The sequence below is a fragment of the Cardiocondyla obscurior genome, linkage group LG02 (assembly GCF_019399895.1).
Source record: "Cardiocondyla obscurior isolate alpha-2009 linkage group LG02, Cobs3.1, whole genome shotgun sequence".
Taxonomy (NCBI): domain Eukaryota; kingdom Metazoa; phylum Arthropoda; class Insecta; order Hymenoptera; family Formicidae; genus Cardiocondyla; species Cardiocondyla obscurior.
In genome coordinates this window covers 579,936-606,896 of record NC_091865.1, presented here as the reverse complement: position 1 = coordinate 606,896, position 26,961 = coordinate 579,936, and the positions used below count along the sequence as shown (strand labels likewise).

General features: G+C 40.1%; 3 protein-coding genes and 1 long non-coding RNA gene across 10 annotated transcripts in view; 1 reads left to right on the top strand and 3 right to left on the bottom strand.

The window, feature by feature from the left end:
* The window catches only part of LOC139113346 (uncharacterized), a 131,664-nt gene extending 123,109 nt beyond the window's left edge, over window positions 1-8,555 (bottom strand). For both annotated transcript variants that reach the window (XM_070674452.1, XM_070674453.1), the window contains exon 1: window positions 8,375-8,555. In XM_070674452.1, the coding sequence (XP_070530553.1) occupies window positions 8,375-8,389 (15 nt within the window). In that variant the 5' untranslated portion in view covers window positions 8,390-8,555. The remainder of the gene's footprint in view (window positions 1-8,374) is intronic.
* LOC139113385 (transmembrane protein 230) lies at window positions 817-26,898 on the top strand. 4 transcript variants are annotated; one of them, XM_070674520.1, is made up of 4 exons: window positions 817-838; window positions 25,722-25,834; window positions 26,011-26,133; window positions 26,347-26,898. In XM_070674520.1, the coding sequence occupies exons 2-4, from the start codon at window positions 25,742-25,744 to the stop codon at window positions 26,482-26,484; spliced, it is 354 nt and encodes a 117-aa protein (XP_070530621.1). In that variant the 5' UTR covers window positions 817-838; window positions 25,722-25,741; the 3' UTR covers window positions 26,485-26,898. The 4 variants fall into 4 exon arrangements, with proteins under 4 accessions (XP_070530621.1, XP_070530619.1, XP_070530620.1 ...); XM_070674518.1 differs by lacking the exon at window positions 817-838 and adding an exon at window positions 23,282-23,600; XM_070674519.1 differs by lacking the exon at window positions 817-838 and adding an exon at window positions 24,777-24,938.
* Window positions 10,051-23,346, bottom strand: LOC139113370 (uncharacterized). Of its 3 annotated transcripts, XM_070674498.1 has the most exons (7): window positions 23,262-23,346; window positions 22,912-22,982; window positions 21,920-22,813; window positions 19,913-20,030; window positions 15,884-16,000; window positions 14,380-14,870; window positions 10,051-14,177 (listed from the first exon to the last, which is right to left on the bottom strand). In XM_070674498.1, exons 4-7 carry the CDS (start codon window positions 20,021-20,023, stop codon window positions 13,709-13,711), a joined length of 1,188 nt encoding a protein of 395 aa, XP_070530599.1. In that variant the 5' UTR covers window positions 20,024-20,030; window positions 21,920-22,813; window positions 22,912-22,982; window positions 23,262-23,346; the 3' UTR covers window positions 10,051-13,708. The 3 variants fall into 3 exon arrangements, with proteins under 3 accessions (XP_070530599.1, XP_070530598.1, XP_070530600.1); XM_070674497.1 differs by having other exon boundaries at window positions 21,920-22,982; XM_070674499.1 differs by lacking the exons at window positions 21,920-22,813; window positions 22,912-22,982; window positions 23,262-23,346 and adding an exon at window positions 21,692-21,913.
* LOC139113391 (uncharacterized) lies at window positions 23,600-25,349 on the bottom strand. Its single transcript, XR_011547681.1, has 5 exons — window positions 25,129-25,349; window positions 24,461-24,661; window positions 24,132-24,225; window positions 23,926-24,039; window positions 23,600-23,747 (listed from the first exon to the last, which is right to left on the bottom strand). It is a non-coding gene; the product is annotated as an uncharacterized lncRNA (long non-coding RNA).
* Window positions 26,899-26,961: the final 63 nt, after the last annotated feature.

Sequence of the window (26,961 nt, the reverse complement as noted above, 5' to 3'; positions counted from 1 at the left end):
CTTTTTATAACATGTTCCCATTATTTTATTTAATTAGATGTGACATCTACAAAATAATTTTTTTCATTTTTCTGTTGCAGATCAAGAGGAACTCCGCTGCAGTGTCGCACGTCGATATTTTATTATACGAACCGTAGCCGGTTCGTCGGCCGATTCGGGAGTGCCGCTAGTTATCGCGCGCTTTTTTTCTACGATAATTTTTTACGCGAGTGCGTTCGCGAGTTTCCAGTGCGCGGAGGGATGGCTCGTCACGTCCCATCTGAGAGGATGAGCAGGCCCACCAGGAGGCATCATGCATCGGCGGAGCAACTTTTAGGTGAATATCAATTTTTTAAATTATATTTAAAAAAATAAAATAAACTTCTACTTTTTTTTTTTGTCAAACTTACGAACTAATTAGCATGTCTACATTAATATTTTTCTCTTTATGTTTCAGCCAACGCCAGAATTCTACAACTCCGCTGTATGCAGTTTGGTAAGCCAATAACTTGTTTTTATTTTCAGGATTTTCTTTTTCAGCAGTGCCGAAAAATACCACGCGACAGTGATCGATAATTTTCGCGGATTTAAAATCACGGTCGGGGTGCTCGCGAGTGACTTGTGCGCGGAAGGACGACTCGTCACGACGTCCGAACTGAGAGGAGGAGCAGGCCCGGGGGGCATCGTGCATCGGCGGATCAACTTTTAGGTGAATATTAATTTTTTTTTCTTTTAGAAAATCTTTATTAAAATAAATCTCTACCTTTACTTTAATTGAAATACCAAAATGTCTACATTAATGTTTTATTTTATGTTACAGCCACCGGCAGACTTGAACAACTTCGCTGACGCTCGTGCAGTAAGTCGCATAATTTTTTTTTCGCAACTTGTAATTAGGGTTTTTTAAAAAATAGCGAGCGCACGGTTTCTTCTGGTCGTAAATAAAAAAGTTATCGCTAGGGCCAGCGCCGGTCTATGTGTAAGGAATACTTATTAGAGTTATTGCTGAATAAATGTGATAAAATAAGAAATTATAATAACTCCGATATTTGCACAAGTTAATTATCATTAATTAAGTCTTTGTGAAAGAATATTAAACGCTCCCTTGCAATAAATCATAATGGTGGAATATTAAAATATTTTCAAATTAAGTGCGGAACGCAACTTTTTTCAACGTAAAAAGCGTATGGATTTTACTGCGCAATAAAATGAGTATTATATCTTTTGAAATAAGATCTTTTATGAAAACGTATAAGCGCGCTAATGCAGGTACGTAGCAAACGAATCGGAAAAGGAAGGTAGAATTGTAAGTAATATAGAACGAAATGTAAAAAGATTTAACGAGAAATGTAAGAGGAATTATATTACGATTATAACCGTGGAATATCAATGTGGGACAGAGATGAAAGTTGACATTCTCATCCCGGTGGAGTAACTTATTGATCGCGGCAAAATAAAATTCTACATTAATTGTTTTATTAATACGAAAAGAAAAAGGAAAGAAAAAAAACAGAAAGATGAAAGGAAAAAAAGTAGTAGTGACAATCTGATGCAACGCTAATGGCGAAATATTATTCAATCCGGTGCTGCATCACGATTCACGCCGACATGAATATTATCGCGACACCGATAGAGAATTGGATGCGAAGCAATAAATAATGGAAATAATAATTCTCTAATAACAGCGCGGCGGACTTTAAATAGCAATGACGCGCCCATGGGTAATTGCGAGGACGATCATAGCGAGTTAACGTGACTAATGATTCAAAGTGGGAAACCATTCGGTACCTTTATCGCAGTAATGACGAAATTTCTACGACGACACGGCCCGAATCTAGATTAAATCGCCCGTTAACAAATGACCGATGTTCATACGTGCTTTCACGATTATTCATCTACTGCGCTGCAATTGTATTGCAGTAAAATTCATAGCGCCCCGCCGTTATGTTTGCGGCCGTAATCACGATAACTGCACTCGCGAATGTTGGCCTTGCGCGCGTTACATCCGCGAAACTAAATGAACAGCGAATTACTTCAGCGCGCGAGTGGAATCGATAAAAAAAAAAAAAAAAAAAAAAAAAAGAATAAAAAAAGGAGAGCGAAAGAGAGAGGAAGAGAGAGAGAGAGGAAAAAGCTCGATACGCGTGATAACGCGCTTATTAGAGAAGGACATTTATGTAAACCACTACGTAAATGTTTGCAGAGCCAAGAGCAAAGTGCTCGTGTATTTATCGGCGCATTTATCGACACACAGATATTTTACATTGTGATATTCAACATTTAATTTGTACTATTTTTTCCTCGACATGTATTCGCGATGTAAAAATAAAAAAAAAAGAAAAAGAAAAAAAATACTTACACGCTTGTATCGTTTAAATAACATCAATTCGGTTAATATTGCTAACGATTGCTAATTATCCAAGCAAACTTTTAGTTCTTTTTCTTTTAATTAATTAATGTCTTGTATTCCATAAATTATTTATCTCGGTAGGAGGGTAAGAGGGGGAGAAGCCACGGTATAATATAAGTCGCGCCTACGTTGAATTGATTTCATAACTTTCTTGCTTAGAATCGCGGTCAGCCGGAGTTTCTGCCGTGACTGTACCCCCTCCCGACTAATTTTACCGATTAGAATTTTAGCATGATGTACAGTCCGGCGTAGAATTCCCGAGTGTTAGCGGCTTCCTCGGCTAGTAGTTTTCCCTCGCTTATATGCAGTGCCACGCGGCACAATATCTAATCGCACGTATTCATTAACTCTATTACATTGAACGACGTCACGGCGATCGGCGGCTCGGCGCGGGGAGAGGTGGGTGGGTGCGCCGGACGGCTTTAATTTTAATACGATTTCGCGAGGCGACGATCGCGAGGCCGGACAAAAATCCATCAGATCGCAACGACGTATCGCGGCGCGGTCTTCGCCAACGAGGTTTGAAATATTTCGACGATGATCCCGAGTGAATCATTCGCACCGCTGCGACCTCGTCTTGTTTCGCGCCGCGTTATCACGCGGTTGAATAAAAGATTCTTATCGCCACCGCTTCTCATTTCGACGAGAATCTAGCGTGCGCCCGTACGAGAGTCTAAAAGAAGAAATCTGAGTTTCGCTACCAATTAAACGATTTAGAGAGGGATAAGAAGGGAGAGCGAGAGAGATAACCTTGTACGCCGCGGCGACAATTTGACGAGGAGCGCGATACGGCTTACGAAAAAAAGAAATAAAATTCCGCGTTTGCGCGCATCAGCTAAAATTAAATCGTACGCGATGCGCCAGATATGTCGCGCGGCCGGCGATATTGTTCCGATATCACGAATAGACGATTTCTAATCTTCGGCTAATTAACTAGAGTGTCGACAGGCGGAGTCGTACGCGACCCTTCCCGATCTCTCATGATGCAATTCAAAGGCTGAGCTCCTACGAAGCTCCAAAAGTAAATTTCATTAAAGCAGTAACGGGCACTTCCGCTTAACGTCGTTAGCTAAAGAGAAATGGAAAATAAAAGAGATCGAAAAAGACGAGGAGGAGTCAAGTCAACGTCGAGGATTTAGATTAACGGCGTTAATATTTACAGACATTGACGCGATGCTACGATGAAAAGGCTGGAGAGATAAGCGAGAGGACAGGGTAGGGAGCGAGTGGGGAGAGCAAGGCAGATTCTATGGATGGATAATGGGTGGCACAAAAAGATCAATAAATGCACGCACGTCCGCGCGAGCTATAAATTCGAATAAATACGCCAGCGAAACTTTTTCCATCAACGTGATTAATTTTGTTTTTATTCTATTCGCTTCGAAAGTTATTCTATATTTCAATTAAAAAAAAAAAAAAAAAAGAAAAAAAGAAAAAAGTAGCAACTTCGTAATTATAATATGCTAAATGTATTTAATTATAATAATTCTAATTCATATGTATGCGAATATATACATTTTTTAAATTTATTTGAATAATTATAATGGTATATTACACGTACGCGTATATCAGTTGAAGATAATATAAATAAAGTTTAATTTTGTAAAGCAATGAAATCATAAATTAGAGTTAAATTCGAAGCGTTGTATAAATGCCTCGCAGAGACGTAGAGGCGGTTCTACAACGAACGACTGGAAATCGCTTCATAATGAACTGATAGGTAGAGAGGTACCTGCACGCGGGCCGTATTTCAAAGAAAACATTTTTCCGACGACGAAAAAGAGCGGTCCGTACAGCTCCCTATTATATACAGTGTGCATTTGACTGGGTTTTCCAGCCGTTTGCTCTGCTCGCTCGCTGAGCTGGCTATTGTCAGCACCTGGGGCACCTGTCTCTTCAGTCTTTAGCCCCGGTGCTGAATTTGATACGGCCTGTACAACTCGGCCTGCACGCGCACACCGACGGCGCTCATACGAATACGCGATCCCGATGATTTCACACAGAGATACAGGCGTGTAAACATGTCGGATACGCGACTCCACGTAACAGGCTACGTATGCACGCGCGATTACTGGATAAATTAATATAAAAAAGGATATAGCTGGAAAACAACAGAGACAAAAAGAAACTCGTCTACGTGCTCCGCCTTCGCGCTAATAGGAAGGACAGTTTCCGCATGCAAGGTGCAAATACGTTGCGCGGGCGGGATTTTATTTCTGCGCGTCTGTGTCTCCTGATATATTATAATTACAAATTTCAGCGGGGGAATTAGCAATTTTCTAGCTGGAACGGAATATTGTCGGCCGTCGCGCGTTGAATATATAACATTTAATTATACATTATAATTTTGATTTATGGAGAAATATAGAAGCGAAGAAATATATTATTCCTCGGCAAAACCAATAATAATTCATGAATAAATGAATAAATGTAAACACGTTGCATTTGCATTGTTTAAATAATGATAATATTAGTTCAGCTAATAATGTGATTTCGTCGTGAAGCGTAACGCGGAATATAATGGAAAAAAAAAAAGTAAAAAAAAAAATAAAAAGAGTTCAGGGACAATTAATAAAAGTTGAGGTTTTTGCCGCCGCAATTAGCGTAACGAGAATATTAAACTCGCTTTCGAAACGTAATGTCTCCGCTTTACGTGCGATGAGCCGTGATATTCGAGCATTAATGTGATATCATTCCCAGAATAAAGGGAGAGGAGGCGGCGGAAGGGGGGGGGAAATGCTCGATACAGTACTTGACAAACGGAATCTAGCTCGCGATTAAAGGTAGAGCATTGGGTAACCTTGCGCGAGATAAATAAACCCGCGAGAAAACTCGGAGCGACTTTATTACTCTCGAAGAGAATTGCCGCGTCATCGCGCAAATTTCGAAACGTATTTTCTATCACGAGCGAGGTCTCGAATGCGCGAACGACTCGTCAATCGTCTCGAGAAACAAAAACGAAAGGAGAGAAAAAAAAGAAGAAAAAAAAAAAAACGAGAAGAAGAAGAAAAACTGTTGATTTTTATCGCGACGTAATAAACTGGGGTCGCACATTTGTCGCGCCCATCAAAGTGCACAAAGTACTAAATATAGTATGTGTTTTTTTTTCTTCTTAAGTCTCTCACAGACGCATCGATTTTTTTTTCACCGCGCGCTCACGAAAAACGCAAATGGGTGACGCGATAATCGGCCGTTTTAATTTATTACGTTATTATATTTTCTACGCGTCGACTTTTCCGATCTGCTTGGGAAAACGGTGCATCTCGCTGTACGGTGAATATACGTGACATTATAAATGCAGCTGCGTGACCTTCTTCGCGACATTTTATTTCGCGTATATCTCGCAATCCTTTCGTGTGCTAAATGTAAAAATAATCGCGGAGAAGGTCGGGGGCGGCGCATAAAATTCTATCGTGCGCATTTATCCGATTTTGTCGAAAAATTTGTCTCGCGAAGGGAGAAGCGGAAAGAGAAAGAGAGAGTGAGCTCGAGCGAATTAGGCGTCGCGATATAAATCACCGGCTATTGTTTTCGACGCGCGAATTTTATTTCCGCGCACGGATTCGTTTGCAGCTCTGATCGCGCAAAACCGAGCGAAAGCAAGGACAACTCGGATCGCGGCGCGATCGTCTTCCACCTTGGAATTTGATTTCGTAGTAGAATTCGTTCGCGAGAGACGGTTTCAGGCCGGCATCGCGTTCCATTGTTCGCGCGAGTGAAACACACGAGGAGTAGTGTAACCCACATCAGCGATGAATATAGAAATCGTTAAAAGGCAACCGTGTATACGAGCGATGCATGGTTACTTCACGGCACACGACCAAGTTGTTTTCGATAATTTCTCGATCGCGGCACGAAACAAATATTTCATATATTCCCCGGCATATAATTTAATATAACATAATTAAATTTAATTTACGTAATGCACACTATTCTGGTAAAATTCTCCTCTTTCGCTCTCCGTTCCCCCTATCGAGGGGGGAGCTCTGGCAAGATTCCCAAAAATTTCATTCCCCGCGGACTCTCGAAATAGATAAATATAAGCGATAACGCGAAATCAAATGTGCAGGACCGCCGGCACGATAATTGCCACAATTTCGCGATTCCTCGTTTATTGATTTAATTCTTAAACGTATATACTTTCAATTCGTCCGTTAGAACGCGAGTATAGACGGAAAGGGGGACGAGGTAGTCGGGGGCGGGCGACGTGGAGGAGAGGCGCGGAGAGAGTTTACGGGAGCGAGAAAGAGATAGAAAGAGAGACACACAGAGGAGGAGGCGAGGGGAAAGGGATCAGGGCAAAGAGTTCAAGCAGAGCACCACGCACGGGGCAAAGCACGTCGAAAAAAAAACTGCACCCGTCAGAAAATCCTGTCACGCGCGCGCGCGCGAGACCGAGCGCACACGCAAACGCGAAATGTATTTATCCGTAAAACATATATTGTCAATGACTCGCCGAGCGTGTATTGCAAGCAAATAGCCGGACCGACGATATTCCTCGGTAAAGCAAATAAGCAACGGGCCCCCGTGGCACGGAGAGGAAAGCGATGTCGCGAAAATAACACTTTCCACGGCCGCGATCAATTTTCTCCGCCGACTGTACATGCCTTTTTCGACAAAGCACTACGAAAACATTTCTTTTTTTTCTCCCCCCTCCCTCCCCCGCCACCCTCCCTCTCCCGCCATCGTCGCCGCCGCCGCCGGTGCCGCCATCGTCGACGTCCCCGTAGTCGCGATTTTATTCGCGAGATGATCTTAAAAAGCATCGAAATTGGATTTGTACGCGCGCCCAGTTCGACACTGTACGTGAAACGATATTATTCTGCCCGCAATAACAATGTAACCGTCTATCGATTCTCGGGGACACATGACAGATAATACCTTGGCTCTGCTTCTCTATTACCTTTTGTTTTCCTATTTCGGTTTTTTATTATTTTTTTTTTTTTTTTTTTTTTTTTTCGGTTCTTTTTTTTTCTTTTACACCGCGTAGACATTTGTCAACGATAAGCGCCGATATTGCCATTTCGGTGAAAGCTGATTCACAGGTAGGCGAGGGGAAAATGCAGACACGAAAACAATGCATTTTCTCATTAAATAGTCGTTAGGACAATGCGAGTTGAGGTGGCTGCGTTAAATCGGGTTAAGGCACATCTATAAATACCTCACTAACTGAGAATGAGAGAGAGCGAGAGGGAGAATGGTACGGAGAAGAGTCGGTGCGCGCGAGAGAGAGAGAGAGATACGATAGGAAGACGCTGCGGGAGGGAGACAGAGAGAGATAGAGAAAGAGAAGAAGTACCGAGAGCGACGAAGAGATGGAGCAAAAGGCAGTCGGCGAGAGACGCGCGAGCGCGAGATAAGGACGGAATCATAAACTTGACAGAGAGAATCGAAAATGAAACGGAGATGAACGGATAGACACGACGGTGGCTCCAAGAAGGAGAGAGAAAGAGAGAGACGGAGCGAAGGAGAGGTAGTAGGGGAGAGAACGAGAAGTAACCAGTCTATCTAATAGTATGGTACACATCGAAGATACATACAATGGTATTCGTTGCCAGATGTCTAACTACACGATCATCTCCCCACTATCGGCTCAACTCCCCCTGTCCCTCTCGCTCCTCTCACCCCCTTTCCCACCACTCGTCACCACGCTGTCACTTCTGCATTACGGTCGAGCGAGTATTTGCCGAGGTAAATCTGACGGTTATGTGGGAGGGGAAGGGACGAAAGAGAGAGGCCCGGGGGAGGACGCGGGAGCGCGATGATTATAAAGGGGAAAAACGAAAGGGGGGACGAGGAGAGAGGAAAAGTAGAAAAAGAGAAAGACCAAGAGAAAGAGTAGGCGAAAGAGAGCGTTAAGCGCGAAATTTATTTTGCGGCACGGCGTTAACGAAGACAGTGACCGGGAGGGGAGGGGGGAGGGCGAAGAGGGGAAAAAAAAATTTGTGTCTACCGTACACCCGGCTTCTCATTCGGCGCACTCACCTCTATCTTTTCCATTTCTTTGCCGCACGAGAGTGTCACACACTATTCCCACAGTCATCTAGGATCTCTTGATGCACACACACACTGACGGCACATAGCGCGCGTAGCACATGTACGAATATGCATATACATATATATTAAATATATAATATATATAATATATATATATACATATATTATATATATATCCACGGATAATTTTCGCGAGGTACGCGATGTGCGTGTATCGGAGCGATATAGGTTTGACGCGCTCGGACCAGCGACTCACGGTGCGGCGCACGCCGCTGTCCCATCAAGACTACTTTGTATTTACTCTAATTATGTGACGTCACGGATACACTGCTGGCCCCACCATCGAGAGACGGTAACCGAGTAGTCGCGAACGTGCACGAGGAAGCTCGAAGCCGCGGCGACGGCGCGCATGGAGCGCCGTCCGGTTCACCGACTAGTCACCTGTCGTTTCGCTTGGCGCGCGTTTCCGCTCTTCGCCGTTGGGAGTCCCACGTATTCCGTTCGTCGCTGTCGTTGCCGTAGCAGCGCCGTGGCAGAGCTTCGCGGCACGGTTCCGCACGTCTTTCGCGAGAATCGCGCCCTTGTTGCCACGCGGAAAGTGCAAACGAGCCGCGCGCGACGTAATCCGACGTCGAATCGAAGACCGAGCGACATTTCGCTCGTCGCTCCGTGCGACTTGCGAGCCCGTTTCTGCGCGAGAACATGGAGGCGGCGAGAACGACTTCGGCGACTTTCCGCGACGTCTCGAGCGCGACCGAGTGGACCCGGCATCGTTTCCCGTCGTCGACTCGCTGCGCGCACACGCGTCTCGGCGTCGCGACATCCACGATCGGTCTCGTCGGCGGTAAACGTTACTTCGTTCGCGAAATCGTTCCGAGCGTGTTCGCGTCCCGTGCAACGCTGGTGACGGTGATGCACGAACTGCGAAACGGGAGCTACGCGGACTATCTTTAGGTGAGAGCAAACTCGATTTCTATGAGATCCGCGTATAAAGTGAAGTTGCAGCGTTAGAACTATCGAACGATTGAAAAGTGACTTAAGTCTGCGATCTTTGAATTAGTGCGTCGGAGAAAAAAAAATCGAGCACGAGGGAAATATAGATGGTTAGCGTCGATTATCCGAGACGAGACTTGCTCGATCAAAAGAGACATGCAGCAGTGTGACAGTGCGCGAACGTTTCCTACCACGTTTAACGTTAAACAAACTCGTCGATGGCAATAGGAGCGTCGAATATGAAAGTCAGATTTTTGCTTCCTCAAATAACACTATTAATACAAATAAATCAGCTTCCTTTACACAATTCCAAATCCTGATTAATCTGCTACCCCATAAAATCAGAAATTTCAACTCGGTTTATCTTATGAATCCGTAAAAAAGAAACATTAAAAGCGTCAATAAAAAGAAAAGCCGGATTTGCATTCCTAAAATTAAGTCGGCCAGGACAATAAAAAAAAAAAATAAAAATCACCAAACTAAAGTAACAGAAGTTCGTTCTGGTCAATAGGTTATCTTAGCCGGATTGACGTCGTTTAAAAACGAAGTTAAAAAATAAACGAATTAATATTCTATAAAAAGAAGAGCATAGGGTCCATCGTGAATACAATGCGCAAGATTGTACAGCACTCGAGTGCTCAATAAACGACACTATCGTTAGAAAAATCATGTATGTTTGTCCCATTTATTATTCCAGGTTCCATCGTCCATTTCTCACAAAACTATCGATGCTCGCGACTGATTTCCTCTCGCACGGAAATAGACCATAAAAAAGGGGAAGATTATTTCTCTTTTTCTCGCGATCGCTCTGCGGTGGATCTCGAGACGTTTTACATATCGGCAAACGTAGAGAAATCACGCTCTCTCTCACTCTTCGGAATTTTCGCAGGACTGAGGTTGAATCGCGGTTGTTCTAGATAAAGGTCTCTTTGTTGCATCGAAGAGGCGCAACGTGCACGAAGGAGAGAGGAGTGACACGCGTATTTACAATGCGCACTGCATGCCACCTCGGGCGGACTTTAGATTTTAGGCCTAATTCGTGAGACACAATGAATTAACACGGCGCTAGAATTGGCGTACTAGGTACAGGCTGGTACGGTAGCGTGTAGCGATAAGTTCGTTGTTTCCTTTTTTTTTTTCTCTCGCCTAGCGTGTAATGATCCTCCCCGTCCGATACTTCCGTCGTGCGACAATTTGACAGTGGACTGAACGGGTGCATTGACGGTATCGTACGCTGACAACGGTTAATCTTTTAAGGGCTCGATTCTCAAAGAATCCTCGGGGACGATTGTTTTATCAAGCGATCTCTATCGTGTCAACTGTGTTAGCAAATTGTGCGTACCGTATAAAAGAATCTCTTAGAGAAAGTTAATTGATTAAAAAAAATCTTAGACGAAAAGGATCCTTCGTTCGCCTTAATCCTCAAATGCGCAATTTTTTCACAACATTTTTCAGAAATATAATGACTGCAGATTGTAAAGAAAAAATATTTAAAAAATTCTCCCTGTATCTGGCGGACAATGATTAGGTACTGTACAGGTAGGAAAAAAATAGATTTACAAACGCACGCGTTTTCAGGTCATAAGGGAGAGTTTACGGAAAGTTAGTTGGCATGCAAAGTTGCGCATTTAAGAATTAAATCTTTCTAACGTAATTAATTGCGAGACCATTGCGAAAAACTCAATTTACGTAATACATAGACGTATCGGCATGCTGTATGAATTTTCATACGACTATCTAAGTCGTTTCTTATTGTCAAAATATAAAATTGTAATTTATTGCTGGTATATTGCAACGTTCGAGAGACTACATTGACCACAATCGTGAAGATGCCATTTAATTAGCCGCAGTTTTAAATTATCGAAAAGGTCTACGAACGTAAGATGGTTAACAGTCGGCACTCTTGCGTAAAGTCATTGCATTAAAAACAAACCACAAGATATAAATTACGTCTATTAGACTAGAACTGAGATCTTTGAGTTTTCCGTAATGGCCGATTCCTTTTCTAGTTTACAAATTGCAATTAATACGTACGTAATGACCACGGAAAGAAAACTTAAGATACGAGCGGTCTACTTGATAAGCTCGCAATTTTGTAATCGAGAACGCTGAACATTTACATGATAATTCGATCTCATTTGTATAATATCCAATTCGTCACTTAATAAGATACTAGAGGAACTGAATGAACAGTTGCGAAAATAGATACCGCGTGTTTAGTAACATCTGGATCGCTATCGATGACACCGATCGGATTGATTGTTCGCACGAAGTAAAACATTGAATATAAGTTCTCTCTCTCTTCTTCTGCCCGATTGAAATCGATTTCGATATAACGCAACGTGCACAAGATAAATAGAATTCGTCGAGTTCTAACGCTCCGTTAACAACGGCCGGTCCTCGCCTAGACTACACTTGGTACCACGACCAGGGTGTAAGTGAATTGAGTAAAGTATCACAGCTGGCCCCCGCTATATCAAAATCAAAAATAAATGAGGGATTTTGGGGGAGGGGGCCTTAAAAGAGTCGTACGTTCGCCTCGACTCCGCTCCCATGTGAAATCGATTTCTTACATGTTATCCGTCTCCGTTTATTGATAAGTCATCTATGAAACGTAGAAAAAATTATACAAATAGTAGCTATCTAAGGTCTCGGAGTACTTTGGGAGCGGAGCCGATCCGATAGGACCCTCCTTTTGCGCGTATTTATATTCAAATATGTATAACCATTATTATAAATAATAATATTAATTACATTCTATTTTTACCATTAATATTACCATTATTTTTAACTCGCACGCTAAGAGAATTGCTGTGACGGTGCGTAAAACGTGCGGAAAATTGTATTCGTCAACTTCCCGCAGTCAGCGAAGCAAAGCGTTTTTCCTATAACGAAATTATATGACTTTGAGATATTTATAAATTATGGAATAACGTCCGTATTTAGAAGAAAGTCAGTATTGACGTGACAAATTTTTGTCTGAAACTCTTTCACACACACACCCACACACCATTTGTATTGCACCGACACAGCAAGTTACTTCTATCATATCGAGAAAAGCGTGTCGAGATCGCACGAGGCTTCGCTATATATTCTCTCGAGGCTCTACTTTATACATGAAAATTATAATCACAGTTTGAGTCACCCCGCAGACTTTTGGATTTTCGCGTTTGGTGAAAATTAGCGCGCCCTCCACCGTTCGTGACGATTTAGACTTGCAAATTCATGGAACAGTCAAATCTAAATCTTCTCGCACAACAAAGTTCATTTATTATATACTTTAAATTGTTCGAAATCAATACATAAAATCTGCGAGTTGTAAAACTCGTTAACGATGTAAAAAACACTAATACGATATTTCTTAATAATTGTACAATATTGTATATCGTCATACACCCCGTGATTTTTTTTTTTTTACTTATTTTTCTTTTAATAATAATGACGAAATAGACGAGGAAACGTGAAACAAATGAGGAAAACGCGTACAGACATAAATGGTCAACCACCATATGATTATTTAATTTAATTTACTTAGAAAGATTTCAATATATATCAAACAATGCGTTCTCTAAACGCACTTTTACGAATTATTGATAACATCGGCAATCTTTCATCAAATTATATATTTACCAACGTAATAAGAGAACGACACGAGATAGACTTTAACGAGGTATAACATTGGCAACCCAAAGCTACATAGCTATTCATTACCTGAGATTTTCACGACGTTCTGGAAAGAGTCTGATATGAGGAGTCACACGAGGAATTTTGATTCCGCGTATGTGAATATTTGAAGCCTCGCACGAACGCGGTGCCGTAATGTTGAAATTTCTTAAAATACTCTCTATCTTTGACTCTTCTTCCGTTTCTATCGCTCGAAGAAAGCAGCTCCCCTCACGTAACGTGTACATTTTGTTATAATATATAGTGTAGCCGAAATTTCGTATAATATATCGCTGTGTGTGCTGTATTTCATAAAATTGCCACATATTCAAATGTGTCATCGATAATTAGAAAGTAATGTTACATTATTCACCGTGAACCATTACTGAATGTGACTGAGTGGTTTATACGAATTGTCATTATTTATAAATGGACGTTCATATCTATCGAACTAAGTAAATTTCAAACAACTGTTAGGAAAGTTATTATATGCAGCGAGCCGCGCGTATCATTTCTGAGAACATTCGACACTCGTAACTCCCGTTTGTAATATTCTTAAACCCTTCGCTATTCAGCAATGTCCACACGGCGAAGAGCGTGTCTTCGAGCAAACAAAACGTGCGAATTTATGGACCGTCGTTTATCGCATAAATATTCCCTAGAAACTTATTCATCTTCACCGCCAACATCTGTTTCGCAGTCAGAAGAGCCGTTAACGTCCACAACTTCCGGCGCGTCTTCGTTTGTCGTGTCTATCCTCTCTTCAGATTGCTCCTCTACAGTCTCGTCAAGTTTCTCGACGACCTCTTCTCCCTCCTCAGACTTGTCGATTGACTCGTCTTTCGCAATTTCCGCGGGATCTTGCATCGTTTCCTTGTTCTTCTCTTGGCCGTGCAGCGCCGTTATTACCCTGTGCTCCATCGTGAGCTGCCTGACGGCGTTCTCCAAGTTATCCCTAAGAATATTCGCATCGTTCTCGCTCTCTTGCCACATGAACGGCATAAAGGTCATTCGAACAAGTTGGTAAAGCTGTCTAAAACCTAGCTTCTTGTACAAGCTTTGACTAGCTTCATTTTCTGGACGTATAACTACAAACGGAGTATACCCTCTCTCGGCTACATGTTTTGTCAGGTACCTAAAATTTCGTATACACGTTAACTGTTATATATTTCATCGTTCACGCGCGTACAATATCGCGATATAATATAATATTATATTTTTAACGCGAATAAATCAAGTACATCTCCATAAGTAGCGAATATCATTTATGGCTGTTCTGTTAAGCGTCATTATTAATTGCATTACACTGTCATGCATAAATGCTGTTAATACCCTACCTTGCTAACTTCGTCCCATATCCCTTTCTACGATATTCAGGCTTAGTTTGCATAGAAAACATAGCTCCGTAATAGGATTGGACCATCCAAGCGGCTAAGCTACCTTTCACGAACACTCCCGCTGCGGGTAGAGTTCTGATAAGTCGAAGAAAAACCTCGGGACACTCCATGTCATTTGCTGGATACAGTTCGTGAATCCCTTCGGCGTGTTCGGCTTTAAGAGGCTGCACCTGAACGTCAGGGTCAGACATCTCTTCTTCCTCTTTTTGTTGAATGCAATCGCACGCGCAAACATCGCCCACCACTGTCTCGATAGTGCCGGTACCTTCGTATAGTCGCGTTAATTCTTCGGCAATACTCTGATGAACAAAATTAATATACAAAGGTTTCGACCAGTCTATCAGAATGTCTTCTTCTCGGAGAAGGCGAAGCAATTCCAGTCGGTCGTTCGGACAGAAGACACCGACACTCTCGTACACCAAACCGTTCGGCTAAAAGCAAAACAGAATACGCGATTAACATCTCCGTAGTATAAGGTATAAAGTATAAAGGAACAGCTATACTTGAACGATAACTGGGAGATCATAAAGTTTTTACGATCTATTTACCGCTTACTGTCATAATTTACACCCGGCATTCTCTAGAGAGCTGCACGAGCTTTATAGGAATAAATTCAATACTTTGATACATGCCAGAGGTACGCGTGTCATGTGTAAGACCAAACGATAAAATTACAGTCCACGTTTATTTCAATCTGTGTTTATATGTCAAAAGCACTTTTATAGATTTTAATGCCGAGTTTGTGGGATGAAGGAGAATTAACGCGACAAGTGCTAAATGTTAAAGGACACAGCGCGATTCTTGGCGCGGTTAAAGTTTGCGAGAAATACGTATGCGAAATCTAATAATCAGCGAATTTATGGTGCTGCGGATGTGATAATTAATGGAAAAAGTATAGATAAAATTATCTTGGTAGGAATTGGAAAACTGGCGTTAAGCAATTCGCGATTCATATCAGCGACAACGAAAGAGCAAAGGAAAAGGCGAAAATTTGGCGAGTGGCCAAAGTCTTACGGGATACGGGCCAACACATTCTTGTAGTCTGTACTAAAAAGTAACGCGTCCGGAAGCACGCGAAAATTAATTTCCAGTATTCGTGGCAAGGCCACTTTTTTAATACTTGATCGTCTTCGGCGATACTTTACAAATTAACAATTCGTCATAATGCCGCAACGATCACGTTACGTTTCCAAATTTTAACAGCAGGCTTATTTCTCTTTTTAACAATTTTTTTTTATAATTAAATATCTCGCGATAAAAAAAATTAAATAATCATTAGGTGGATAACTCTTTAAGTGCAAAACTTAACTGAATTGAACTAATTTAGATAATGAATAGAAATATTATTTTAAGTAAAATATTGTTAGAACCAGAACTTTTGTTTAGACTGAAGATTGTATCAGGTTCTGTACTTTCTTCTCCCTCGAAATAAATTTATACTTACAGATAATGTCATGCCAGGAAAATGTAAACAGATTGCTTCCTCGGGCCAATCGTTAGCCACGTAGAAATGGAATTCCCAGACTCTATCTCGCATGTAAGTTAATACGGTTTGATGAAACTGCAAGAAATTTATAACGTTAATAAAATGGTCCTCTCTTAATTAAATAACATAAATTATATTATTAAAAAAAATATCAAAATAGGCTTTAATTTATTTTTCATAAAACAAATTTAAAATTGGCATTTACATTGAACCGTGTAGAAAAATTTGTACTCGTCTGCCAGCTATAGCAAAAACGCTGTTTGGAATAAAAGAGTAAAAGATATTTTTGAAAAAGTTAAAACGTGCACACACACATACAAACACAGAGAAAGACAAAAATAGAGAGAGAAAGAGAGAAGGTAAGAGAGAATCTAGTCAAAGGCAATGCCCGGTCCGTTGAACTTTAAGATAATCACTCAGTGCCACTGATATTCTTTTATATATAGTTCCTTTTTATTTCTAACGTAGTATATAAAATATTTGTGACAAAACAATTTCTCTTTTTCTCAGAGTGAGATTATGGCTTCAGTCAGAAATTGTAGGTGTAACATAATCGTTATTAAACATATATATGAATTGAATTAAGTAGGATTATCCATTAAACAAATATTAAACGCTAAGCACGTATTTATGTCTCATCGAAGTGTTCCGTAATTGGATATACTGGATGAAAATAACGAGCGAAACGAAGCATATATAATTCTCGCCCAAGAATAGCGTAATAGAGCGCCTAAGTAAACAGTGTAAGAGAATAAGAAGGATCGATAAGAGCAATTGCGCTTTTGCACGACAACCACTTCTGACTTTCCAAATTATCAAGATGCCATTGATAATTTTACCGTTCATTGTTTCATAGACTTTCTCCGAGTGAACGATGAAAAATATACGCGACGAACTAGTTTATATTTCAAACCCCAGCTTCCGGAACTGATAACTAGCAAGGACTTTTTTTTCAATCTCGATATCTCATATTATTACTAACTCGCTTTGCTTAAGCGAGACTCGTATATTGCCGTATTTTTCCACCGTTACATTCAGATTCGTCGCAGGGGATACATAAATCTAACTCTTTTTCGTTGGCATTAGCATATCTCAATTTAGAATATTGCCTAGATTTCCATCTCATCGATATGTCATCTTTCTCGTGCCAGCGATTTCCCCCAGCACCGGGGGATCGCGTATACTTTCATTCGCATACCTACGTTCCTTCAGAATTGTTAAAGTGGATATTTTCGGATATGCGTCCCCGCTTCGCGAATCTCGCGGTGTCGTCGGCGAAATTACGCGGCGACGATTGCACGCGCTCGATAATATGCGTTAATTTACGAGCACCGCGCCGCTTTCGATAACCGCAAGCGAAGTGATACCGGAAGAATCAATGGCGGTGCCGTACACCATTAGATTGAGCCAGCACGAAAATGATTGTGCGCAGGTCATCCTGGAATAAATTGCAGACACTGGTTCCTACAACGTATATACGTATATACGTATACGTGTATATGTAGATACCATATATGTATATAGTATAATGGAAAGGTGTTCAGGGGTCAAGGCCGCGTATCCTGACGCACACGTAATGCCGTTGCCTTTTCGTCGCCACACATGGCGAAATCGATGCACTTTGCATGTGCAACATATCGTCAAAGGTTCAATGATGATTGATCGCTGGAACGATAGACGATTTCTTCAACCTCTCTCTATTTCTTTCTCTCTTATTTCTCTCCTCCGGCCGAAAACTGAAAATTCAGATTGTCCAGCGTTTAGTAATCAAATAAAAAAATATAACTCGGTATGCTTGAGAAAGAATAAAACTTTGAATAAATAAGCATCGTTATCTGACCCCAAGATAGCCCCTCGCGATTCTCTCGCAGACTTTTGTCGCGATAAAATCTATCGTTGTAATTCTCGATATACGTATAATGGGTTATACCGTGTATTGTTCTCCACCCGCGGCTATCTCGCGCTTGTTTTTCTATAAATAATTTGTCAGGCGAGCCGCGATTGATTCCCGTCGATTGATTCGGTTTAATCTGCAAGGGGAGGTGGAAAAGTCGCGAGGTAACTGTTCAATTGAACGATATATCTCTTTGCGGTGCAGCCGAGCTCTCTCACGAACGATTGAAAAGCGTATATGCGATCTTCCAGGTCGAAAACAAACCCGTAAGAGAAATATCCAGGGTCTTAGCGTGACCATTTATATAATCGAAATCAATCGAATCAATAAATTGATAATACGGACCCCCATTGTCTTCGTCGGAGCACGTAATGCCGCGGCTTTCACCTAAATGTGATTTCAATTCCAATGATAACGCTTAGGTCGTGGAACGGCGTGGTGGGCTCGCAATTATTAGCGTTAATAGCGGGGGAGGTTTTCTCCTGAAATAATATCGGAAAGGGGAGAGAGTTCGTTCGCGCTGTTAAGAAATCGCGGATGCAGTAAGTCGCGGGCGAGGTCACGAGATCGGCACTGCGGCGACGACGACAGCGTGTGCGAGCGACGTGACCCTGGCCTTGATTCCAGCGCACCTTACACGACGATTTTTCGATTAAGGTAGCGTGGTCGCGCGTCATAACGTTGATCCTTTTAACAATCAAGCTGAGCAAAGTCTATCGAGTCGGCGCTCGCGTTGTACCTCGGCAGTTTATCGTACTTAGCCGGATTAGAAAGGAGAAATCAAACGTAAACCCTGACAATTTCGTATCGATATCACTTTCATGCATGTCGTAAATTGAAAGGACGCGCATACTTCGACCGACACGTTTATCGACATTTGGACTAAGGGGGAGAATCACGCGATTTAGACTACCTTCCTTCACGATATTAATTTTATCTCGTCAACGAGCGGGATTGCTCCCTTGGGAGTGAATCGACCTATCACGACCGCGTAACTCTCGGCGAATTCTGTGTCAAATGCCTATCAAAAATTGCACAGTCGAGCGATAAATCTAATCCCCAGTTTGTTATTTCCAAGGTTACGTATTCTCGTTATAGAAATTTACATTTTCTTCCGAGCTGGAAGTTTTTGCTAAATATACGCTCTCGCAGTGTGTGCTGGAGTTACATATCGATTTCGAGACATTGTTGTTGCATCGAGTAAAACGCTAGACACGGAGTGCGGAAACAAGAGCAGCCTTTATTATAAAGGTTGCAAAATAATGGGTTTGATATTAGTCCGGTTCTCGTATTGTAAATTCGTGTGGCTTTCCGCGGCTTTAATTGCATCATCGATCGGCGAAATAATTGTTAGTTCAATTTAACGTTTGAAACGGAGACTGAAATTGTTTGTTAAGAGGGAGAGAGCTAATTTGCGCGCTGAATAATGTAATTAACTACCATTGAGTACAACGTGACTCTTCCTTTCTTCACTCTTTGAATTTTTAAACATAAAAAAATTTTAATAATTATTTTCTAAAATAATTTACGTGTAAGTAAGTAAATAATATAAAATAGAAAAATTAATATTCCGAATTTAGTTTATTTCAATTTTAAAAGACAATCTAGAAACGTTATTAAGTATTTTCGCGAAAAATACAACATCGTAGTAGCAAAATCTTCTAAAAATGAAAAAACTTTTACTGTACATCTTCAATATAATTTTTTCTCTTTTTTTGTTATTAGAAATCTTTTTACTTTTCAGTTATAATTAGTTCGCCGATCGTGCATGTACATATATGTTTTTTCCATGTATACATATTCGTACATATGTATATACATTTCCCTTCGCATCCATTTTACTGCGCGTCGGAAACTTTTACTCTTCCGTAATACTTTTCCTACTTTCATCAACACCAAATTAGACACCGATGGCGCTTTATAGCTTCTAGATTGAACATGTTGGTAATTTATACGATAATTGTGTTTGCAGCTTATAAGATAATCACATTAAGCACGTAGCAATATTTAAAAAAAATGTAATATTCTAAGTTTAATTAAATACAAAACTGTTCCTCGGTGATGTGGATAACAGTGCAGATGATATTACGTACCTTCAATGAATTGGGCAAGTATTCCGTAAGAAAGTCTAAGAGCTTAGATAATTCCTCTTCGGCTAGTAGACGAAAATTCCGACCTCGTTCTACCGCTTCGGGGCACTCCATGCTGAAACTAATTACCGAAAGATTACTGCGTGAATAAATGGCGTGTAAACTTTAGTCTTCTTATAAGCGCCGGCCTCGAAAACATAATGTCGATTATCTCGAGATTAATTACAGAGACAAATAATTCGTGGCTTTAGCCTGGCGAAATCAATAATTTAATTCGGTGAGAGATTGACGTGTAATTTTCTAAGTAATATTTGTGGAAAAAAATCGTGCGGCATTAACGAAAGCACGCAACGTGACCTGCTTATTCATTATCGCCATGCTAGTTTTAGTTTCCGCAGAACGATACATATCGACGGAATATTATGTGTAATCATAAACTGTGCGCAAACAGTTTGACAAGCTCAACGTAAATGCATGCTATTAAACCTCCATAATCAACACTTGGAACTTTTCAAGGCCTGGCTCATTGTTTTACTGCTAAAGTTTAGCTAAATTATTAACTAATTTTTAACCCACATTAATGAAATAATAATTCTTAATAACTAAACATTTGGATAAACAACAAATTAGAAATTCAATTTGTTCGAAGTACTTAGTTAAAAAACGGTCCGTCTTTTTTCCGATTTACATAATCGCAAATGTACTGCGGCCGCATTACAATCTTCGTCTCTGTTAATGTTACAATATTGACAATCTCATATAATAGAAACGCGTAACGGCAATTTATGCAGATACGCAAGAAAACCCGGCGATATTTATGCGTTGGTGCAAAATGTGGGTCGGCATAACCTTCGGCAAAAAAAAAAAAATTTCCTTCGATGGTAAGGCTTCTTACGTTTTAACGCGCAAACTTAGATTCGTGAGGTTACGAGGCAACTGATTTGCTAGTCTGCTCGCGTTACGCAAACTCAATTCAATGTTGTTTGAATACCCAACTCGGTACAATTGTTGTTTGAATAGCGAGTTAAAAAAAAAAAAATATATATATATAAAGTAAAATAGCCATTATCACTTTTCATCGAAGCAATACAAAGCTGATATGCAAGCGACACAGAAATAAATTTGCTTTGCAATAACACGCACGCATTATATTTGCAAACCGTTGTTAGAAACAAAACGTTGTAAAAATCGTTACAAAAAGTTCGTGATGCAAGGTATGGATGACTATCTTGATCGATAATTTGTTACGTAGTTTTGTAATTTGTAATATAATTTACTCGTCGTTTACGAAGAAACTGAACAACTCACATGATGTAACATCAGTAAATAAGTCTTTGCTGGTTTATTAACCATAATAAACTGGTTATGCGACCATGAAAGACAATGAGCAAAGTAATTTAATCATTTTAACGCTACGGTCTTTATAACTTAATCGTTAATCAACACATTTCAGTTACACTATTAATGCGGACTTAGTTTCAAATTACTTCAAATATTCAAACGTAATAAAATTACTATCAAATTACTAGATTTTTATCTTTACAGTTTATCATTATTTTTATCATTAACTATTAAAAATGTTAGAATTTATCCACGAATAGAGAAAGCATACCGAGCCTTTTTCTAACGATAAATCATTAAATGATAAGTGTTAAGTATCAACGAGGTAACATTCCAGTAACGATATTCAAGTCGTAACACGCACTCGAGTAATAAATTGCCAATATTATCACGGAGAATTCGCAGATGACGAGCTGTGAAGCGAGCGTTCTCGATACGTACCGACGGTACGTCAGCACGAAAGCGTAAAGGGCATGTCGTGCCGGTCCACATAGCCGGTTGTGCAATTCCGAGTCCTTCCCATTAACTCCCGACTTAAGTAGGGTGCGATCCAGGTGTACATCGTTGACGTCCTTCGTGTCTTGCGTTAGCTCGCCTCAGCTACGTCTTGGACCGTTTTTGGCCGGTCATGCGTCTCGCATAAATTCGCGTGCGTTTTAATCGATTTACCTGAACGAGCGGCAGCCTGTCGTTCACGTCCCGAGCACGCCGTGTAGATCCGTGTCCTCGCGAGGAGGACGACGGCGACGACGTCTCGCACCCGGGATCGTTGATTCGCACCACCGTCCGATTGATCGCGCGCGATTTCGGTGGTGGGAACCGGAGCGGTGTTGCGAAGCGGGCCTCGCCGCCGCCGTCGCCGCCGCCACCGCTGCCGCAGCCGCCGCAGCCGCCGAGGGTGAGAATGGCAGCGGGCTGTTGTCAAGGGGTAGTTCCAACGGAGGAGGCACCCACCTTCGCCGCCCCCTGAACCCGCACTGCCACCCTTGGGTCACCGTCACCCTTCGTGCACCGAGCACCGTGTTGGGGTGGACGGCGCGCAAGCGTCGCAACGCCAGCAGTGCCGCGGTTCAAACCATCAGCACCCTTCAAAGGTCTGCTACCGCAGGGCCGTGACGTAGTTTGCGGATCCGAGACAACTAGGAATAGGTTTTCTTTCTCTTTCGTTTCTACCGCGAAAGCTACCGTTATGTTGCAAACGAGACATTTTGCATGATGCACGCGGCGATCGTGTCGCATAAAACACGGACCAAAGCCAGCTCGTAATTATAGGTACAAAAGTAGCACGAGGGATCGTTAAAAGCGGCACGCACACCAATGCCAAGTTCACGTCTACGGTCTACAGAATTTACGAATTTCACCCACTCGCGATTGTCACCCCAAGCGTACAAATACGCGCGCGAATGTCCACGTGCGAATTACGGTCGAGACACGCGATATATAATCGCGATCTTAAATCGCCTGTACACCGACGTTTCTTGATTTTGAGATATCTTTCAAATGATTTCACAGAAATAATTCCTTGACATAACTCTCATTGTTTTCCAAAAAAATATATCCGCGCTGCAAATAAAAATAACAAATATTAATTTGTGCGTGTCAATTAAATTGTATATTTAAAATAATTAATTAAAATAATTTATATTAATTTTATAACGTACCAGAGAAACGTCTCTCAACTCTGTCAAAATAACTAATACTGCACATTTAAAGTTAGAGCAGGAAAAGGTTCCTAAAACATTAAAAGAATATAAATAAATTTAAAAAGAAACGAGGCACGGAAAAAAGACTAAATACCCTCCACTAATGTAATTATAATCTTTTAATTGCCTCTAATAGTTGATGTTAGAAAGAGCATTACAAAATTAAATTTAATTACAGAATTTTAGTGGCATTAATAATTATAATAATTATAAAATAACTAGCAATTAATTTATCAGCTAAAAAAATTATGTTTGGGCGGCACTCAATACTATTGTTCGATAGTCTGGCGTAAAAGCGGAAAGAGTACCTCTCGAATTCAATTTTAGACGTCGAGGAGATTGCGTTTTATCTGGCTCTTGTTTTCGTCAATGATTTTCGTTGGCATTTATCGTAGAGGTAAATATGCCTGGCGTTCACGGCGCATCGTGGGGCGCGATCCACCCTCGCGTCCCTCTTCGCTACGACGCCGCACTGTCATCGGGCGTCGCGACGCAGGGAATGGCACAGCCTCCTGCACTCTTCCAGATCGATCCGTCTGGCCGAGCAAAATCACTAAGAAGTCTTCGGGACTAAACTCTGCTATGTCAACGAGCAACGGCACGTACAACGTCGATCGCCATGCCAGGTTACCGGGGATCCATATTCGGTACGAATAGCTCGATACGTGCGATAAGTGATTAGTATAATTATCAACGATTTCACGAGCGAATCTAACCTCGGAGCCTGCTTGTCAGTGAGTGATAACTGTTTCCGTATCGCCGATTACTTTCCTCGTGGCTCGTGTCTCGACAGGCTATAACAGTTAGATTAATTTTAATTTGTATAATTTTTTGACGGATTATTATTTTGCCTTTTATGGGTTTAATTTTATTCATTTATACGCGCTTTAAAAAATCAAGCTGCTTAACAGGAAAGGCAAGAAATAAAATTACGATGCAATACATATGCATAAACCTAAGATTATAATTTACCTTTTGCTTTCATCTCTTTTATACTCATATTAATTCCAAGCATTAAACGTACTAGATATATTAATAGTTCCTTTGTCTTACGATTTTCTCGAAATAAACGTTTTCTCTGCCTTTCTATATGCATAAATAATACAGATCTTTTTTTAATTCGTTCCAGAAAGATTTCCTTATTCGTATTGCTTGCAATGTGAAAGCATTCTACTTACTTAATTATTCACTCATCTTTGGTATTCAGAACAAGCTGAACTATCTTACGTTAAAACTTCTACTGTTAGACCTAATAAATGTATTAAAACGTCGCTGTAAGGAATAATACATAAGGTTAAAACATACGGGTTTAATTTTGCTAAAAAAAAAAAAAAAAAAATGGTAATAGAAAAAACTACCGCCAGTTTTTTTGAAGAAACCGATTGCGTTCTGCATTTAATTTATAAATTGATCAGCTTCTAGATATCGCCGAAACGTTCGGAGAATATTTTTTAAGACGCAGACTCAGCCTTTGCATGAAAAGTTATTGTACATATTTAATACATACCATTTTATTATATATATGTATTTCACCACGACTTATATTGGCCTTAGTCCAAAGCTAACATTATTTTTGTTGGATGAATCAAATGCCCTAATCTCCGGGATTCGGTTTTAATTTATGGAACCTTTGCGTTCGCCCATTGAGTTCGTCCTTCCGTGTATTCATCGAGGTCCTGCTTCTGCTGCTTCCTTCTTCGTTCTCGTACTGCAAATACATTTTCCGTTTCTCGTTTGTTCTCGTTTAAGTTCCGTTAGTTAGCACTTTCGGTTGTAGGCGGCAGCGGCGGACAGCGAATGCTCGTAGCGTCATCTCCGGCCAGGTCGTCGAATTATTCTTATCTCGTACGCGTTATTTTTGTTACTTGTCGAACGACAGTGATACTATACGTTTGACGTAACGTTTCGGGCGACGTAGTGTACAATATTCATGTTTACCAAAGGATCTCATTAACTCGTGAATATGAGCGCCGCGAGATAATCCGGTAATTATGCTTGTACAATATAAAACAATGTATCTGCACGAGTAAAAAAAAAAATTAATTCTACGACACTTACGACGCTACCGTTGATACCGAAGGGAAGTCGAAGCGAGAGAGAGAGAGAAGACGGAGAGAATTGAAAAAATCGATTTCGCATTATTTTTAAAATGGCACGACGTTCAATTGTACGTACAATTCTTTTCAAATACCTATCGTTTTCCGATGGTTTGCACGAACGACCATCGAATGACGATCCACGTAATTGTACCTTGGTCAATAGGCTAGCGTTCTCGTTCTTCCTACGCATTATACCGAAGATGACACGTTCGAATTGGACTCTCTGCACGGTCGGCGAGACCGAAACGCTTCTTTCGCTTCGCCGGCTTTAATTAATCGCGATCGAGATCACAGATGTCGTTTGTGTAATTAATTGCGTATGCACGGACGAAGACGTGTCGGTGTTGGTCAAGATCCTTGAATCTTTTCTCCAGCTAGAGACGCTAGAGTTCCTTGAGTGGGAGGTCCGCGCCACCATTATTAGATTAGTCATGGCGCGTTTTTTTAAAACGTTTAAATCAATTTTATATGCAGTTTGATAGAAAGATTAATTTAATTTATTAGTATATGTCTGAAAATAAACTAATAAAAAATTGATTAAGCGGCGTTTACTAAAATAATACTTGGAGCGGTTTTACTTTCTTAAAACTTGACAATAAGATTAAAAAAAAAAAAATTAGAACAGATAATAAAAATCTTTGAGCTAATTCTTTTTTCTTTTTGTTTCAGATTATATCCATAAGCCGAGTATGTGCAGAAAAAAAGTTCGAAGTGACAGACAATTTGACAACGTGGATTACACACAACTTACAGAAACCGATAATGGTTTCTTTGATTCACAAGTAAATTAAGAATAATATAACAGTTGTCATTATAAAATACATTTTATTTGGATTGTTAAGAATTTATTTCTTAATTTCAAATCAACTCTTAATTAATTGTGTATAAAATGTGCATTGCACATTTGTTACAAGTAAAAATATATATAAGTAAAAAATACTTTTTCATCTTAATTTAGTTTGTAAGCCCACCAGTGAAAATACCATGGAAGGCTATTATGTTAGCAGCTCTCCTATTTGTTGGAGGAACAATTATGCTTATCATGGGAAGCTTAATTGTGAGTGGACACATCGATTCAAAGGTAAGACTTCCTATTAATTGTTATGTCTTTTAAATACCAATTATAAAAAAAAATGTACAATTATAAAATAATCTTATTTTATGTTTGTACATTATAATAATTTTTTTGTAACTTAGTTTATTTTCAGCACGATTTATGTGTAATACTGAAGTTAGTAGAATCTGTATAAAGCACGCATTATTAAAATAAAAAGTTCATTTAATTACATTTCAGTATTCAGATCGGATGTGGCCAGTGATAATTTTAGGGGCCTTGATGTTCATTCCAGGGGCTTATCACATGAGAGTAGCTATTTTAGCGTATCAAAAAGTACCTGGTTATTCTTTTGATGATATACCTGAATTCGATTAAGATTTATGTATACAATGCACACAGTACATACTTATTAATTCTATTCAAAGAAAAAGAATTTAATGATAAACGATCTTTCGCTTCTACAAAAGATGATATATTACATTAAAAAAATGTATGAAAAAACTATATATGTATTTTGTATAGAGTTAAAATAGTCAAAGTACATTTCTAGTAATTTAAAATCTTATTCCTTTATAAAATGTATAATACACAAATGTCAAAAAAATAAAAAAAACTACGATGCAATGTTCAATTATCAAAAAGATGAAAAAATAACTTTTAAATATAAATTTGTCAGTATTTATAAAAGCAGTTGTGATTAAAATATAATATTTATTATATGAAATTTTGGAATTATATGTTTAAATCCGTATTATTGTGATCTAATAAATATATATATATAAACTATTACTATGTGTATAAAAATTCTTCTAAATTAATATTTTTATACCATGTTTATTATGTATACTTTAG